The sequence below is a fragment of the Exophiala aquamarina genome, assembly GCF_000709125.1.
Source record: "Exophiala aquamarina CBS 119918 chromosome Unknown aczIA-supercont1.11, whole genome shotgun sequence".
NCBI classification, from domain to species: domain Eukaryota; kingdom Fungi; phylum Ascomycota; class Eurotiomycetes; order Chaetothyriales; family Herpotrichiellaceae; genus Exophiala; species Exophiala aquamarina.
Genome location: NW_013550577.1, coordinates 869,295 through 886,339, shown reverse-complemented (window position 1 = coordinate 886,339; position 17,045 = coordinate 869,295). Strand labels below are relative to the sequence as shown.

At 49.6% G+C, this 17,045-nt stretch overlaps 8 protein-coding genes across 8 annotated transcripts; 4 read left to right on the top strand and 4 right to left on the bottom strand.

Moving 5' to 3' along the window:
- Nucleotides 1-2,693: 2,693 nt before the first annotated feature.
- A1O9_09943 (uncharacterized protein) lies at nt 2,694-4,214 on the bottom strand (the record flags this gene model as incomplete). The annotated part of the gene is made up of 4 exons (XM_013401284.1): nt 2,694-3,485; nt 3,562-3,822; nt 3,876-3,973; nt 4,034-4,214. The coding sequence occupies 4 exons, from the start codon at nt 4,212-4,214 to the stop codon at nt 2,694-2,696; spliced, it is 1,332 nt and encodes a 443-aa protein (XP_013256738.1).
- Nucleotides 4,215-5,278: 1,064 nt separating this feature from the next.
- On the bottom strand, nt 5,279-5,779 carry A1O9_09942 (uncharacterized protein; the record flags this gene model as incomplete). Its single annotated transcript, XM_013401283.1, has 2 exons — nt 5,279-5,391; nt 5,491-5,779. The coding sequence occupies 2 exons, from the start codon at nt 5,777-5,779 to the stop codon at nt 5,279-5,281; spliced, it is 402 nt and encodes a 133-aa protein (XP_013256737.1).
- A 285-nt stretch (nt 5,780-6,064) lies between these two features.
- Nucleotides 6,065-6,806, bottom strand: A1O9_09941 (beta-lactamase; the record flags this gene model as incomplete). Its single annotated transcript, XM_013401282.1, has 2 exons — nt 6,065-6,552; nt 6,788-6,806. 2 exons carry the CDS (start codon nt 6,804-6,806, stop codon nt 6,065-6,067), a joined length of 507 nt encoding a protein of 168 aa, XP_013256736.1.
- Nucleotides 6,807-7,077: 271 nt separating this feature from the next.
- On the top strand, nt 7,078-8,310 carry A1O9_09940 (uncharacterized protein; the record flags this gene model as incomplete). The annotated part of the gene is made up of 1 exon (XM_013401281.1): nt 7,078-8,310. One exon carries the CDS (start codon nt 7,078-7,080, stop codon nt 8,308-8,310), a length of 1,233 nt encoding a protein of 410 aa, XP_013256735.1.
- A 1,484-nt stretch (nt 8,311-9,794) lies between these two features.
- On the top strand, nt 9,795-10,132 carry A1O9_09939 (uncharacterized protein; the record flags this gene model as incomplete). The annotated part of the gene is made up of 2 exons (XM_013401280.1): nt 9,795-9,940; nt 10,009-10,132. 2 exons carry the CDS (start codon nt 9,795-9,797, stop codon nt 10,130-10,132), a joined length of 270 nt encoding a protein of 89 aa, XP_013256734.1.
- A 947-nt stretch (nt 10,133-11,079) lies between these two features.
- Nucleotides 11,080-11,835, top strand: A1O9_09938 (pre-mRNA-splicing factor isy1; the record flags this gene model as incomplete). The annotated part of the gene is made up of 1 exon (XM_013401279.1): nt 11,080-11,835. The coding sequence occupies one exon, from the start codon at nt 11,080-11,082 to the stop codon at nt 11,833-11,835; it is 756 nt and encodes a 251-aa protein (XP_013256733.1).
- A 530-nt stretch (nt 11,836-12,365) lies between these two features.
- On the bottom strand, nt 12,366-13,085 carry A1O9_09937 (uncharacterized protein; the record flags this gene model as incomplete). Its single annotated transcript, XM_013401278.1, has 1 exon — nt 12,366-13,085. One exon carries the CDS (start codon nt 13,083-13,085, stop codon nt 12,366-12,368), a length of 720 nt encoding a protein of 239 aa, XP_013256732.1.
- Nucleotides 13,086-14,064: 979 nt separating this feature from the next.
- On the top strand, nt 14,065-15,291 carry A1O9_09936 (uncharacterized protein; the record flags this gene model as incomplete). Its single annotated transcript, XM_013401277.1, has 1 exon — nt 14,065-15,291. One exon carries the CDS (start codon nt 14,065-14,067, stop codon nt 15,289-15,291), a length of 1,227 nt encoding a protein of 408 aa, XP_013256731.1.
- Nucleotides 15,292-17,045: the final 1,754 nt, after the last annotated feature.

The following is a 17,045-nucleotide window of genomic DNA, read 5'->3' as shown; positions in this document are numbered from 1 at the left end:
CATCGAGACTCCATCCTCAACATCACTTGTCCGACTTTTCATTTCACAATCCACAAGAGACAACGCCGGTCCCAAAGCCATGGAATGTCTAAGCCACGTTTCCCTCGTATTTGGTGAGAACGCCAACCTCGTCACAAGGCTTACACAATTGCCCTGCACACGACTTTGATCTCCACTCCAGGATACGAGTCTTTGAAAAAAAGACTGACTGGACAACTAGCTTCTCGAACACTGATCGGATTTCCACTTGGCCCATTCATCTTTCGTCATTGTGGCTATGAAATTGGACTTGGGTCCGCAATAAAACACCGCTGAACGTTACTGCTGCTGCCTGAGGCAATCAGGGTTGCCGTGTTTCAGCCTTGTCTGCCCTGCTTGCCCGTGGCGCCGCCAAATCCCCGCTATGAGTCCTGTTTCTTGAGCTGCCCCCCTCTGGAGTAAATCTCCATGGCAAAGGATACGAATGAGCCAACGAAGTGAACAAAAGGCACAGCCTACCTTGTATCAGGTATGCAACGCCACCACGTTGAATTCGGTGACCGTTCGACCCACACCCCCAACGACCAGGATTAAGGTCTAGGATTTTCATCTAACGTCGAGAAAAGACATCCCAGGGTCTCCGAGCCCTGAAATCAACCAAATCGGTTTCCCATGGCCGGTGGCGCTGCGCCATACCCGATAGATATCGTTGCCAGCTGAAAGATGTCACTTTGGGAGTCGTATCCCCATTCAAATCAGCCTTTTGCTACGGATATCAATCCCCGAGGAATCAATGCGAGTGCTATATTAATGGCAAGCAGCATGAAATGGAAGGTGTCACACGAGGCAAAGCCTAGAGATCATGACTTTGTCCGGAAAAGGGCTGCATTAGACGTGTGAGAATTGCTAGTCATTGTGATGCTTGATGGTATTGTGCTAATAACGAAAGTCATAATCTCTGAAGGTCCAGTATCTGGTAACAAATTTCCGCCGAAAATCTCAAAGCAGAGCCCACCGCCCTGGGCTCTCATCATCCGCTGTCTTTCAGGCTTGCGAGGCAGGACGACTCGATGGCCTGCATCCGACCACTGATTTGTGAGAGTGAGAGAGCTTTTCATCAACTGCTTTCTATTCTGCAACGTGCACAGCGTCTATGCCCGCAGTCACTTTGCGGACAAGACGAATCAAGCTTCAGGTTTAGGCCACCGTACTTGCAATGGCAGCAGTACCACAATTGCTCTTTCTTCGACGAAGTGGTGCTGATCTTAGGCTTGGGGCCATATGCGGATGCCAGATAATACGGCGAATCAAGCCCCGTCTTAAGCGTGTCATTGTTCGGCACTTGTGATGGTTGGGTGTTGTTGAGCGTGTTGCCAGGGACAAGAGGGCACATTGAACTCATCTTCAAGGTGCTAAAGAGAGCATTAGCAACCAAAAACCATGAGGCTTGCACAACTTACTATGAATTTGAATAGTAATTCTGTTCTTAGGCCAGGCGTTGCAGATTCAAGTTGTGTCACAGGGAGAAAGTCGAATATCCATCCCAGAGACAAAGAAGAGATGAATCACCGGTTCTTTATACATCTCCGTCGACCAGGCGTTCTCAAGACGTTTCCTTGTGGCCGTGAAGCTCGAGAGACATGAGAAATCGCTCAGGCAAACTGTAAGACTGTGTAATAGATGCTTGTTCTCGTCAAGGTCTCCATAGTTGAACATCTAGTGGAACTGAAGCTTGCGGGAAGAAGTCGATATTGGTCGAGCTTTACAGTCAGGGTGGCGCAGATCTGAAATGGCACGGGACTGGAGACAATGAACGGATGGATCGACTGCGTATCCAATGTAAGACGATAACCAACGACATTATAGGGTGTAGCTGAGTGGCCCGTGTGACACGGGACAGGCAAGTCTTCGGATGTCCTGAACTTTGTCACCAACTTGAATTTGGCTTGTCTGGCGACTCTTCGTCGATGGATAGTCGAACTTGCGGAGGTGAAAAGGCAGTTGACGAGAACCCGAACGCTCTTGATTCCTAAAACACAGACAGACATCATAAAGGGAGCACATGGCTATTTTTACCTGGCTTACGGCTCAAGATTGTTTTGAATGGTGTTTTGGGCGGAAAAGGCGAATTCTAGGCGAACTGTCCCACGGCTTTGATCCGCACAAGGCTCGCTCCCGTTTGTCATGTGAGGACACCGATTAGTCCGCTTTGGGCAACTGGTTCAATCAATCAAATAGGTTGTCTGCACTGCCATAGCTTATGCAGTAAACACGCAGAATGTCTTCATCCTTGCTGCACAGTCCTAGGTTGCGTATCACAGTCCTGACGCTCGAGAGACGATAGTTCAGTCACGTGATCCACCAGAATCGGGCTTCATCATTTCTGCCTCGTGTTCTTGCTTCGCCTGGGAACGAGTAGAAGGGCCTCAATGGTGTACATGCCGTTTGGTATCGGTGTTTGATGTACCAACAGTTCCATGACCATTTTGTGGAGGGGGAAAACCCCACAGCTGCACCCAGACCAAGTAGTCGAACACTTGCACATGTAGCCTTTCTCAGTAATTCTCAGTGATGCCACGGGGAGTGCCTGATTCTCTTAGCAGCGGTTGATTGAAGGACTTCGGCAAATCTCTTTGACTGGAAAGTATTGTGGGATATTGAAAGGAGATTTCGGGGTTGTAGTGAAGCCATGGATACCAGTGTCCACCACTCATCTACACCAACTTCAATGGCCTTGCAATGATGCTGAGCCCTCCTAGCAGTGCCGTGACCCCGGTGAATACAATCAAGGGCCCATATCTCGATCCATATGCAAAATTTGCGGGATTCCGCCATGGATTTCCTGCCAGGAGAACCTCACTAAGAGGCCCACTCACCACATTACCGATGCCTCTTCCCGCAGCTAGGAAGCCAAATACCATGCCCAAATCCGCAGCTCGTTTCTGTTTTTGAGTTTCTCTGATGACACCAGGCCAAGTGGAGCTGAAAGATCCGGCAAAAAAACCATATACAATGCAGAAGACATACAACGGCCCAATCGTTGTTGAAAATCCCCATATAAGAAATGTACCCAGAACTACCCCCATCGTACAGATCAGAATACAGGTTGTGACATGGTAACGATCAGTAAGAGTGCCCATTACAATGCAGCCAAAAACAGAGGCAACATTCACCAAGACTAGCGTCAGTGTCGCAGTCACATTGTCCGCTCCAACAATGCGAGCGTAACTTGGTAGATAAGTCTGAGGTAGAAAAAATCCTAGGGCTTCCACGATGTTGCAGACTTGATACACGACAAAGACTTTGTTCCATACGAAGCTCAAGTCGAAGCGTTTCACGCGGAAGGCATGAGAGATAGGAAGTCTAGGTTTGACAAAGTATATCAATGGCGCTGTGCAGATGAAGAGTGCCACTGCCCAGGTGCGGAGTGCTGTTCGAGGTCCATGGGAATTGAGAAGCCATTGCATCAGGATCGGTAGCACAATGCCGGATACTCCTGTGCCAGCCTACGAGTTATGAAGAGTTAGTCGGAAGGAACAAAGTATCACAGGAGGATTGACATCCAGGTCGAAAAATACTTACCCACATTATTCCATAAGCGAGACCCTTTCGTCGAACAAACCATTCATCCAGGAACAGAATCGTTGGTGCATAGGCAAGTCCAGCCCCAACGGCATAGGCGACCCCTTGCGAGAGAATCAGGTCTGAGGTCGTTCTCGAGAACGAACTTAAACCGATCCACAAGCACATGATTATCAGACCGGACAGGCAAGACCAGCGCTTTAAGTGAGGATAAGATAGCAGGAGACCAAAGACAATTGGCGCAGAAATATAGATGATCCCCTACATGATGTGTGAGTTCAAGCCTAAGAAGCCAGGATGAGGTATTGTCGTACAGTTGCCGTTGTGCCAATGATGGCAATTTTGCCTTCGCGGGCGAATGGCTCATGTGTGCTATAGTAGTCTTGAAAGACACCGAATGAAAAGGCGAATCCTGGCATTTGTGGAATAAACATCAACTGCTTGAACAATAGTTGCAAATTGATGGACTTACCCCATATCAATGCTTCAAGGAAGAAGCAGGAGGTCAGGAACAACCAGGCATCTTTCCCTTGGTCAGCCGGCGGCAATTGCGATTCGATGGTGTCGTGATCGGACAAGACAGGTCCTTCAATAGAGGAGCGGCGCGAATCATTCCCTGAAGCGCGGGACCGCTGTAGTTCGAGTGCTTCCATCTTAGATTGACAAAATTCAATCCTCCTGGTGACTTTTGACCACCCTTGAAGTTTTCTAGAATGAAAGGTCAGAAGGAGGCAAGTTGGAGTTGTCCCTGGATTGATGGTGGGGGCATGATTACTTATTATGAGTCAGTGTTGCTGGTGGGCCGTGGCGCACATATGTACATACGCCGTGTCGTTGGGGTGAGGAGAATACCAAGGGTATGACCACTGTAACACTCAGAGTTTGCTGGATGGACATCTCCTCCAGGCAACTACAAACCTTGGGTGTCTGCAGTGACTGTGAAAACGTAATATTCCCAAGTATTTGAAGCACAATGTGATAGACAACCTGCAGGTTGACGACAATGGCTACCTCCTCTGGGTTCCAAGTTCCTCAAGTCCGCCTTCTCTTCATGGACCATGACCATCTTGTTGCCTTCAATTCTGCCATGAGCGAATATCCCTTCCCCTGTCAGTGACGCTCACAGTCCATGAACACCGCTTAGCTGAATTGCCGGCGTCTGCCACATTTGATGCGATTGTATCACCGGCGAGTTCTTATGCCAGACTTGACAGCGGGTTCGATAACGCACTGTCTAGAGCATTTTCACTCAAGAATGACTATCTCGCGCTAACAAGGCATGCTCAACGAGTGCTTTATCAAGAATGGAGAGGATTTGCACCACCAGGGACTTGTACCTTGATCGATCTCAAGCACGAGAGCCTCAGAGATGAACCATAGGGCTGTCGCTACCTAGCATTATGTCCTACCATGAAGATACCACAGAAAATTACGTGGGATAAGGAAGTCGTCTACGAGTGCGTATGGTCGCTTTTAACATCGGTGATCAAGCACAACGAAACGATAACACAATCTGAGTCGAACGATAAGCGGAAAATCGCATCCATATTGATGACACCTCTTGCCACGGGTTACGGCGGATAGAGTGCTGCAAATGAGCTGCACAGTTTCTTATCGCCATCAGGCATTTTATTGAAGCTACGCAGAGGGCAGGAAAATGGGGGGCAATGGATCCCATAATCATCATGAAGTTCACTGAAGAGATACAGAAAACATATCAGCTGTAGACTGTCACCGTCTCCTGATACACTTTGATCTTTCTTGAGGGCTGCACTTCTCCTGCCTTGTCGCCAGCAGATCGTACACTTGAGCAGCCAGAGATGGAACGGCCTATGATCTGGATTGTCAACTTTATGATTTAAGCATACGCAAATTTTTCTACCTTTTCGAATAATTCCAGACTATCATGATCGAGGAACGACAAAACACTGGTTCCAATTATTTCGGCAATCCCTTTGTTTGCATCAATCCAGTAGTACAGATTGCCCAGCCCTGCCCATGATCCAGCCTCGAGGGGACAAGGAATCTCGAAATGAATGTCCAACATCCCCTGCATTTGAGGCTCCTGGTGAAAGGCCCTTGGTGCATCTGCCAATCCCATCAGGCGATGCTCCAACATGGGGATGAAGTCTTTGAAGACATAGCTCCGCACCGTTTCTGGTCTCAGAATCCGCTTTCCCGTGCCTGGATGGGTACCGCCATTTAATAATGCCAACATGAGTCGAGTATAGTCGTTCAAAGATCCAATCAGGGAGTGGCCTCCACCACAGCGCCATGGATTTTTAGGTGGCCGAAACGCATCGATAGTGGTCAGTTGGCGTTTTCGCCCTTCGCGTGAACACGAAGAAAGTCTTCACCTTCAAAATACGGTCCGCAGGTGTCCATACCCAGTGGCTTGAAGACATTTTGTTCCATATACTGCTCCAGCCGCATCCCACTAACAGCTTCAACGACGAAGCCCAAATGATCCATATTAATCCCATAGTGGTGTTTCTCACCAGGATCAAACGCCAAAAAAAACATCATAGAATTGAAACTCATTTTCCTCTTCCAGAGCATCCGTCCCTGACTGCTGGCCTTTCGAAGCACGATAATCGAACATTGGCTTGTCGACTTCCCAGAAATCATAAGTCAGTCCGCTGGTGTGTGTCATGAGATGCATTATTGTGATTTGGGAGTTTGGCTTTCGCAGAATAGGTGAACCATTCTTATCGAACCCTTCAAATACTTCGAACTGGCCGACCTGTGGGAGATACTTCTTGACGGGGTCATCCAAGGACGATATCTTGCCTTGCTCCAGGAGCTGAAGAGCACATAGACTGGTGATCAACTTGGTGCACGACCACAGGAAAAGTTGCGTATCGTTTGTGAAAGGCCTCGCGTTATGGTCATTTGCATCCAATGTCCCGAAGCTTTCGTTGAAGAGTGTTTTACCCGTCTTATCGATGACAATAGCACCGATGCCAGGCACTCGGTGGACCTTGACACTTTCTACAAGAGATGCTCTGAGCTAATCAGCCATCACGATGGAAGCAATAAATGTTGTATCTCTGCTGGAAGAAAAGGCCGTGTGGGCTGAGAGCAGATGGGAGTTTGCATCTTGTTATCTTCAATAATCACACCCGGAGGTTTTAGCAATGGCTAGGTCGGTCTCCCGTCAAGCAAGTCATAGTTCTAGCCAAAAGCATACAATTCTGATTCATGAATATGATTGCTTGACGCGTACCTCTTCGATTATATGTCATCTTGAAAGCCAAAAGTCGACCACTTAGTAAGGCTAGTCCTCCCGGGTAAGTACTACTCCGGCTTCACTACCACATTACCGGATTGGTAATGTTATATAAAGAATTGTCTAAGGTGAACAAGATGTCTTACTTCACAGTATGTTTCTGAGCCCTTTTCATATCTACCAACTCCCGTAAGCCTCATTGGCTATTTGCTCCAGCTGCAAAAAACCCTCCCAGCGGGATCTCAAACAGATCGGTAGTCTGGGCACACAACGGCAGCGCTAACCATATGGCTGACATTCAGCCCTTCACTATTTCCATTCCAGGGAAGCAGTTGGACGACTTAAAACTTCGCTTATCTCTCGCTCGCTTTCCTGACGAACTCGACGAGGCCGGATGGGAGTATGGCGCCCCATTGGCAGATATCAAGCGAATCACTCAGTACTGGAAAGAGAATTACGATTGGCGCGCCGCGGAGCACAGACTCAATGCCACTTTCTTGCAGTTCACGACTTCCATCACCGTTGAGGGCTTCGATCCCATCAAATTGCACTTTATACACCAAAGGTCCCGTATAGCAAACGCGATCCCTCTTCTCTTCGTTCATGGATGGCCCGGAAGTTTCATCGAGGCGCTCAAAATCGTGCAGGAGCTTTCTTCACCCAGTGACCCCAAAGCACCAGCCTTTCACGTCATTGCGCCCAGCCTACCGAACTTTGGCTTCTCTGAAGCCCCCAAGAAGAAAGGATTTGCGGTAGCACAGTATGCGGAAATCGTGCATAAGCTCATGCTCAAGCTTGGCTATACTGAGTACGCTACCCAAGCAGGCGACTGGGGATTTCACATCACTCGCACTCTGTGTCTCCATTATCCGCAACATTGCAAGGCGATACACGTGAACATGGACGAGGGTAGCCAGCCAAAATTTACAAGCAACCCTCTTTTAGCCCTGGAGTATGCCACCACTCCATTCACCGAGCGAGAAATTAAGGGACGCGAGCGCACAGAATGGATGTTAAGGGAGAGCTCCGGTTACCGCACCCAACAAAGCACAAAACCGCAGACTTTAGGGTACTCGCTTGCCGACTCACCGGTCGGCCTGCTCTCGTGGATCTACGAAAAGATATGTGAGTGGAGCGACAAATATCCATGGACCGAGGACGAGATCTGTACGTGGATGAGCATATATTGGTTCTCGACGGCGGGCCCTGCAGCGAGCTTGAGAATCTACTACGAAGAGGTCCACAGGTGGGACGACCCTGCGCGGCGGGTCACGAGAGATCGCACCAGGCAGTATATCGGAGGTGTGAAGCTGGGGTTGACGCATTCGCCCGCGGAAGTCAGGGTTTATCCAAGTACCTGGACGAGGACTCAAGGAGATGTTGTGTTCGAGAGGTTTTATGACTCAGGTGGACACTTTTTCGCGTATGAAAAGCCAGAGCATTTGATTGCGGATGTGAGAGACATGTATGGCCGAGGAGGCGGTGCAGAAGGCGTGATCAAAGGAAAGAATGGCTATTAGTCACTTCTCAAGGACGCATTGTCAGTGGGAGGGATAGTTAATGATAATATGCTTCCATTCACATTGATGACGATGTAACGTTCGCTGTATGAATGGGCTGCAGGCGAAATGATTTTCAACGTCCAATCTAATCTTTTTCAAGTGATCGGTGATCCTACGTCCGGCCCTGTGCCTCAGACGCTGGAAATAGCCTCTTCCGAATTTCGAAGCAACATTGTCGCATAATGATCAAGGCAACATGAAGACACAGGCGACTACATTGTACCCACTATGTGTGTAGAGCAATCAAAAAGTGTATACACCTGGAATCATGGTATGCATCTTACTCAGCGGAGGAACGACCGGAAGTATTCGAAGTCCTGCTTCCTATATTCAGAAGGGCAGGCTTTTATTACTCCAGTCGTTGTCGGATGGCGCAGCCTTGGTGGGGTTCACAGTTGGAGACAGTATTTTATATGGCTACGATTTTATTGTACACTTTGAGGCGTTTCGGGATTCGGAAATATCAAATTCAGATCTTAAAAGGTCAAATGGGGGCCCCCTGTGTTCATAAAGTTCGGTTTTTGAGGAAATATTCCTTTTCTGAGCGCGGAGCGTACTCCATAGGCAAAATGTCGCGACGTCCACTTCGCATTGTGAGTTTTGGGTGGCCTTAGTGATATCTTTAGTAGGACAAGTATTGATAGCCTACAAAAGGTCATTACAGGTGCAAATGGTTTCATAGGGCGGTCACACTTGCAAGTTGTTCTCGATGAGGAGGAAGCCGGTATGTTGCATTGTTGCCTCGAACCACTCGCGAATCTAAACTCCGTCCTTGCTTGTAGACTAACCAAAATCTTGCAGAACTTGCAGCAATCATTGGAGTCTTCTCCAACTCATGTTAAAGTCGAATACTGATGATGAGCAAGTGATTCTGACCATGTTGTCGCTTAGATTGCAGAGCAGTATGGTGTACCAAGCTTCCCAGACCTCGAAGGATTTTTGGAGGCCTATAAATTAGGTGACGTGGAAGCAAATGCCATCATCCTTGCGACACCAACACATACTCACATACCAATGGCCAGACTGTTGGTGGGCAGCAACCTGGCCGTATTCATTGAAAAGCCTCTGGCCCCCACAAGTGATGAAGGGCGACAATTCCTCGAAATTTGTAAAACAGACACTCGTGGTATCTACATGGCGGGCACCATAGACGGCATAATTGCTATGTCAGGGCCGTCAATGATGTTCTCGGAAAGAAAGAGCTAGGCCAAGTGGTTGCAGTGAATGGAGGTAAGGCGAAGAGCGCATGGCTTTTCCGCTTTGGCGCAACGATATTTCTGACTTTCCGTTTTAGTCTGGGCGCAACGCAAGTCACAGAAATACTTCGATATTCCTTGATATCAACAGCTTGGGTCTGGAGGCGTGTTATGAACCGCTTGAAGCACCAAGGCTCACGTAAATACTGATTGGAAGAACAGCTCTTAACCAACGCCATCCATGAAATGGATATGCTCCAATACTGGCTGGGCAATATTGAAGAAGTTCATGCTATCGAAGGGCCAAAAGAGAGGCCATATCCTGTTGATTCAACAGTCCAGGTGTCGATGAAGTACTCGTCTGGCGCTGTTGGATCCTTCCTGTTCACAGAGTAATCATTTCAGGATATCAAAGGAGGTCAATGTACACTCTGGAAACCTAGTTGCTGATCTCGTACAGCACGGCCGCATCACAAGTGTCATGGGAAGCTGATACTGGTGACATGCCACTCTTTCCTGCTACCGGCGAGGATGTCCTTACTATCTTTGGAACTGAGGGTTCGATCAGTGTCCCGAAACTGTGAGTCGACGATTGCACCATGCTTTAATTGGACTCTGCTGACTCGCAGTTGGAGAATTCGTTACCGTTATGGCAATCGACCAGAAATAGAGCGGAACTGGAATTATCCACTTGAAAAGGATGCAGGGCCTCAGAATTGGGTAGACAAGAAGTCCTCATTTTCGCACCAACTCAAGCACTTTATTGCCGCAGCTCGGGGAGAAGCAGCCCCGAATTTCTCAGTAGCCGATGGCCTTAGAGCGGTCCTTGTGATAGAGGCAGTGCTCAAAAAGTCTCGAATGTGGCAAGGCTGTGTTGGTTGAGAAAGTCTGAGGGGAATGTTTTGTCCACCAAAGGCTGAGATTCGGATCAGCCTCTGAGATGAGAGTTGACAACTTTGACTGTGTACCTTTCAGTGCTAGGAGGTAGCTCTAGAGTATCTTACACATACAAGACCCGAGTCAGCGTTGTAGGGAATAATATCAGTGTTCGTTGGTGTGCGTGGAGACGAGGCTTTCGGCTTCTTCTCTCAGCAGCCTTCGCTATGCACCCCCACGTCTGGAAGATAACAATGAGCGCATCAAATTCATTTTGCTGGACCTTGAAAAGATATAGGTATCGCTTTATTAGGCAGGTTTAGCTTCTATGTTCGGAAAGTGATAGCCTCAACACGGAAGTTCTGGCATAGAGCGGCGTCCTCTATTTTCCTGAACGAGGTCCCCCTCGCACGCTGTTTTAATTTTGCTTGGCATCCTCTCCAGACTCAGTTTTGGGCCGGTGCATCCCAAACTCTGTAGACCGAGGGCCTCTCATACACACCGAATCAAGTGAAGCTAATGGTATGTCCTTAATATCAGAACTGGACTTCCTTCGACCAATTTCCTCGCGGTCCTCAATACTGCTTTGGCGTTGCTCTAGGAGGCTACTCTCTTCCCCGCCAGCGCGCAATAATTCCAAGTCTGGGTTTTCATCATGGCTCGCAACTCAGAAAAGGCGCAGTCCATGCTCTTTCGCTTCCGCGCAGCACAAGCCGCCGAATCAGGGCTACTGCCCAGCTCTTCACTCCGCCGGCCCAAAGCCCCCAGCACGGTCAGCACGATCCCGCTATGCGAAAAATGGCGCGGCCAGATATTAAAAGAGGTGTCTCGAAAAGTGACAAAGATCCAGGACGAAAGTCTGTCCGACTTCCAAGTGCGGGATCTCAACGATGAGATCAATAAGCTCATGAAGGAGAAGTGGGGATGGGAGAGGAGAATCAGAGAGCTTGGTGGCCCAAACTACATGCGAGGTGGAGGAACAGTATTCGATGATCAAGGACGAGAAGTCCCGGGTGGCGGTAAGGGTTACAGGTACTTCGGGAGGGCGAGGGAGCTACCTGGTGTGAAAGAAATGTTTGAAAGAGCTGCAAAGCGAAGGGCGCATGGAGATGAGGACGATGAGAAACCGCGGGCTGGTCAAGACATCAGCCGTAAGAATCTCGATGCAACATATTTCGGGTTCGGACTCGATGAAGAGGACGGCACTCTGCTGAAGTACGAGAGGAGGAAAGAGAAAGAGGCTGTGGAAAGGATCACTCATTCTGCAGAGGGCGATCAGTCTGATGAGCACTGGGAACCTTTGCCTGGAGATGCAGGAGACGGAGTACAATGGCGACTGCCGACTCTCGAAGAGGTTCAAGATGAACTAGTGGATCGTAGGCGGCGGCAGCTACTCGACAAACTGGTATGATGAAGCCCAGAATTCTCTATCACAACCAATTTTAAGCCTCGAGATGGCTCACCATCGGAATGCGATCCTGCGTCGCGCAATGCACTTGGGAGGCCGCTTGACAAGAGGTTTTCTGCAACAGTGCTACATAATGTAATAGTATCTGGACACCAATTATACGAGGATACATGATTGGGGAGACAACACTAGCAAGACTCCGAATGCCTCTAACAAAAGGACATTCTTGAAGCTGGTCTGGATGAGACAGAGCTCGGAGCACAACATCCGTGGTACGGTTATTGCTACGAGAAGCTGGATAAAGGAGAAGAAGCAAGATGAACATCCCATTTTGTCTAGGGACTATTGCTCAACTAAACTAGGCTGGCTTGAGCAATTCTGCCTGCTTGTCACTAATGTGACTCTGTGATGAAAACTGGGTATTGAGTTTGTCTGGTCCGACTGGCTTATCAGGATTTTCCCGCATGACCCTGTCCTTTTGCTAGCATCTGCTCCATCGACGAATCGCTGCCCTTTTTGCGATTTCGAAAGATTCAACCATAACAAGGGACACATGGTTGCAGAGACCAGAGTGACGTCAACAAAGAGTCAAGTCGGTGAAATGCCACGACTTTCTCAGTCACTTGCTGAAGAAAAGTCGAGTTGGAACGTGCATTTATTCCTGGATGTGCTGTCAGCTTCTTGTAAAATGTGGCAGCGGATGGGATATGACTTACGCAGTAAATGAACTGGTACTTGATGGTGTTCTTGCCTTTATCAGCAACACCGCCCAGATGGACATTGCTAGTCTGCACGTTGAGACCCTTGTTGACATTGTACACATGAAGAGTGGCCGGGATCTGTTGCTCCCCTTTCTTGTTCATGTCGACAGGAACATTGTAGTCGAGACGGACATGGAACTTGGTGTGAAGATCGCCTTCGCTGTCTGGTCCTTTGTTGGGGCAGAGGAAGTTCACTTCGACATCCATGTCTCCCTTGTCTCCGCCGATGAAGTTGCGGATGGCATCGCAAGCTCCACTGGTGAAGATTGGGTTGGGGGCGAACTTGACGTTGATGTTGGCATTGTACCAGCGGCCGCAGTCAGTGCTGGTGGTGATGTCGGGGTCAATGTTGAACTTGAGGGGCGGCTCATCACGCTTCTCGATGTCGGTGTTGCGAACGATGGTCTCGAAGCCATCAGCTGGAGCAGCAATGACTTGAGTGAGACATGCGAAGGTGGACAAGCCAAGCGCGAGTGGGTTGATGAAGAGCATCTTGACGACGGCGCGCGAGGTTTTGACGTTGAAAGAGCTTGTCTAAGCACTGACAAAGAGAAGAGATCGGTTCAGCTGGTTTTGGTAGAGATCAAAGACCACGAGATGGACAAGGTGTTTGGGATGAAAAGAAGCCCAAGTGTCGCACAAGAGGAAACATCTATAGGCATGAGATGAACCTCGAATTCACATACGCTGACGACGCAAACAGTCACAGAAGAACAGAATGTGACAAGTATTATCACCAAAACAAGGGTTTGTATTCACGACCAGCTCACTGCCTGTTCACTGCCTCGTCGGTTGTCGCGCAACTCACATAAAAGTGACTTTATCGCAACTACCTAGAAAATACAATGAACATTTAGAGAATTCACAATACTCAACCTCACACACAAACAAGAGGAAGGTGGTGCTGCCCTTACACCTGTCCCTGAGATGCCGAGAGAGTTGAGCATCACCTACACCAAGTAGCAATGATACCGTGAAAATTAGAATATGGCTTTGTGTTAATGAGTAGTTCTGAACTGTTTGAACAGCCTCAACTGCAACCCTCAATTGTGACCTTGTCTTCTTCTGCTCACTCCTCGAAGCTGATAATGAGGATAGAACAGAAGTCTGCAAGGCTGCCATGCCAAGATCTAGCCTTGCACGAGTCATTTCAGGGGGACAGCACGAGTCAGCACAAACGACCTGTCCATTTCTCCTTATCGATTCACAAGGTGGCAGCGGGTAATAAAAGAGAGACATTGCGGATCTTCAGCCCCCAAGAGATGTCAACGCATTGGCGCGTCTGATGCAAACGCCCCCTACCTGCTATTGCACGAATTCATCTGTTTTCTATAGAGGCCATGAGAACACAGCAGATGGATCCCCCCCAGCTGCTCCTGCTCCTCCGACTCCGAGAGCCAGTGTCGTACCCATGTTGTTGCGCAGATACCGCCGCTCCGGCCGCCGGAGGCTTCTCAAGTGGCTCGTCTACATGCTAAGTGCCATCGTCCTCTTCGACGTCCTCACGATCCTCAAGCAGCACCGCGAGTTCTCCCGCAACCTGCAGGCGCACACATACACGGACATCGCCTCGCTGCCATCCTCTGTGAAGAACCAGAAGGTCTTCATCGTCGCGCAGTTCTGGACAAATGCAAAAATCATCCAAGACCGGTGGGGCCAGGCGCTGCTCGACCTCATCGGCACGCTGGGCAAAGACAACGTGTACGTGAGCATATACGAGAGCGGGAGCCTCGACCGTACGAAGGACGTGCTGAAGATCCTGGACGACATACTCGCCGAGCACCAGATCCCGCGGTCCGTGATCCTCGACCCGACCTCACACGCGGACGAGATCAACGTTGGTCCCTTGGATGGGCAGGGGAACCCGCGGTCGGGATGGATCCAGACCACGACGGTGGGCGCAGGCAAGGAATTGCGGCGGATACCGTACCTAGCACGCCTGCGGAACACATCCCTGAAAGTGCTCTTCGAGCACCACGCCCGGGGCATCGAATACGACAAGATCCTGTACCTCAACGACGTGGTGTTCCGGCCGTCAGACGTTCTGACGCTACTGGCCACGAACCAAGGGTCCTTCACCTCCGCGTGCGCCCTGGACTTCCACTACCCACCGGATTACTACGACACGTTCGTACTGCGCGATAGCGAAGGCGACAGCACGATCATGAAGTCGTTCCCGTACTTTCGATCTATGGACTCGCGGACGGCAATGCTGCAGGGACGCGCGACCAAGGTGCAGTCGTGCTGGAACGGGATGATCGCGATGGACACGGCGCCGTTCTACGAGGGGCTGCGCTTCCGCGCACTGCCAGACAGCCTGGCGACGAAGCACCTCGAGGCGAGCGAGTGCTGCCTCATCCACGCGGACATGATGGCGATGATGGGCACGGCCGCGCGCGGCATCTACGTCAACCCGAGTGTGCGCGTCGGCTATACGGTCAACGCGTATAACCTGACGCACACACCCCCGGACCAGAACTTCGTCTCGGGAACACAGTACGTCACCGGTGTCTGGCTGAACCGCATTAAGCGAAACCTCCTGAGCCGCGTCACCGCCGCCTCCAAGGGCGTAGCACGGAAGATGGACCGCTGGCGTAAGGAAGCCGACTCCTCCCTCGAGAAACGAGACGAGAACGGAGATATCTGTGTCATCGACGAGCAGCACATTCTAATCTGGAATGGCTGGAAGCATGTTTGAAAGATAATTCTTCTTCTTCTTTCTTTTCCGCTGTGTATGAAAGAAATCAATTATGGCCCAATCAAAAATTTGAACGATGGGACTTTGCAAAGAGGGCAGAAAACGATCACCAGCCTGGCCGAGCATGAAGAGTCTGCTTTCATCTGGGGTTCATTCTACGTAACTATAAGTCGGCGGTTCTCGGGGAGGAGTAACTATTGCATTTGCGTCAGGATGGGATGTTAACTTGTATCAGAAGGAGAAGAAACGTGGCTAATATACCCCACGACTTTCATAGTACATGCTTCACGGTAGGATAGAATAAAACAGTGACCAAAGAAACCTATATCAGTTTCTCTGCTGCATGGAAGCATCTACACGCGCCGTGTCGCGAAAGAGCCCGACAGACAGTATGAGACACCACTGAAAGTGCTCTGTTTGGTTGCATGGCGAATACTGTCACTGCGTGACGGGCAGGCCGGTTTCCTTTGGCACGAACAATGCAATTGTTCGCAGGAAGGTCCAGCAATTCGTCCGAGCTGTCGATGGGCATTAATGGCTCGAGAGGGCTATAGTCGTCTCAATCTTTCTCAGAATGGTCAGGCTTGCCAAGTCCGTTTATTGGTGGCGTGACAGCCTGACAGTCAATTTTAGGTCAAGGTCGGCAGCCTATCGATTTTATCATACGCCTTAATGACAGTCTCGACTAGGAATACCTCTCTGTCCCGATGGTCAGTCTTTGCTGTGGGCGTGTGAGGGTGTATGTATGCATCTGGGATACAAAGACTGCACATTTCGCTGGTCGCTTCGGACAAGGCGAAGCATCTTCTCGCTTGAGCTGAATTAGGCCTTATCATGTATTCCTCTTCCAAGTAACGGGGGAAAAGAAAACGTTCACAGCACTCCGTATGGAGGTGTACGCACCGCCTGTAACTTGCATGGAGAGTGCAGGGCGTTGATGCTGCCCCAATTGTGATGGCTGGGAAGTATTATGGCGAACTCTTCCACATCACGTAAGAGGCATGTGGGCATGAATCCGCACAAGTGGAATGCAAGTGCTCATTTTCCCTGAGGTCCTCTCTAGCTATTGCTTTGTGGGGCTTTAGCGATGGCTTTCTTCCGTTGGAAAGGCAATCTTCAACTGTCTCATCCTCGACCGGAGCCTCGAGATGGAATCGACAAGAGTCGAAATTGACATTGATCTAATCGGATAGGCGCGGGCTGGTCCCTTCCCTTACCCAGACTTGGACGAATCAGTGAGCTCAGCTTTGATGGTATCAAGCTGTGGATCATACTCTTGTAAAAGGAGCATGGAATCCGCCTCTGGTAGACAGTAAGCTGTTGCCAGATAGGCTAACTACAAGCCCCCCGGCCCTCTGAATTTTGAACGGGGAATCCCATAGTTTGGTGTCTAGGGAGAGGATCGATCTCACTGGGGCGCCCATTCTTTGGCATGAGGTCTCAATTGAGTTTGTGACAATGAGGAAGGGACTATCAGCAGTTCAGTCGTACTTGCCCTGAATGGACTTGGTCGGAGATAAGTGTGACCGCAATTGACTTCGCTGCGAAGGGGGATTGAGATGGTATAAACATGTACATATGCAAGCGCCATCTTGATCTTGACCTCTGAGTCTGGAATCCCATCCACATGTAGATATCGACACCACGTAGTAAAAATATGTTGATATACTGCTCGGTATCATAGTATCCCCATTGACTCCTCACCCGTGTGGTGCCTGTTGGATCCCCAAGCCTAGATACCGTAGGTGCTCCTA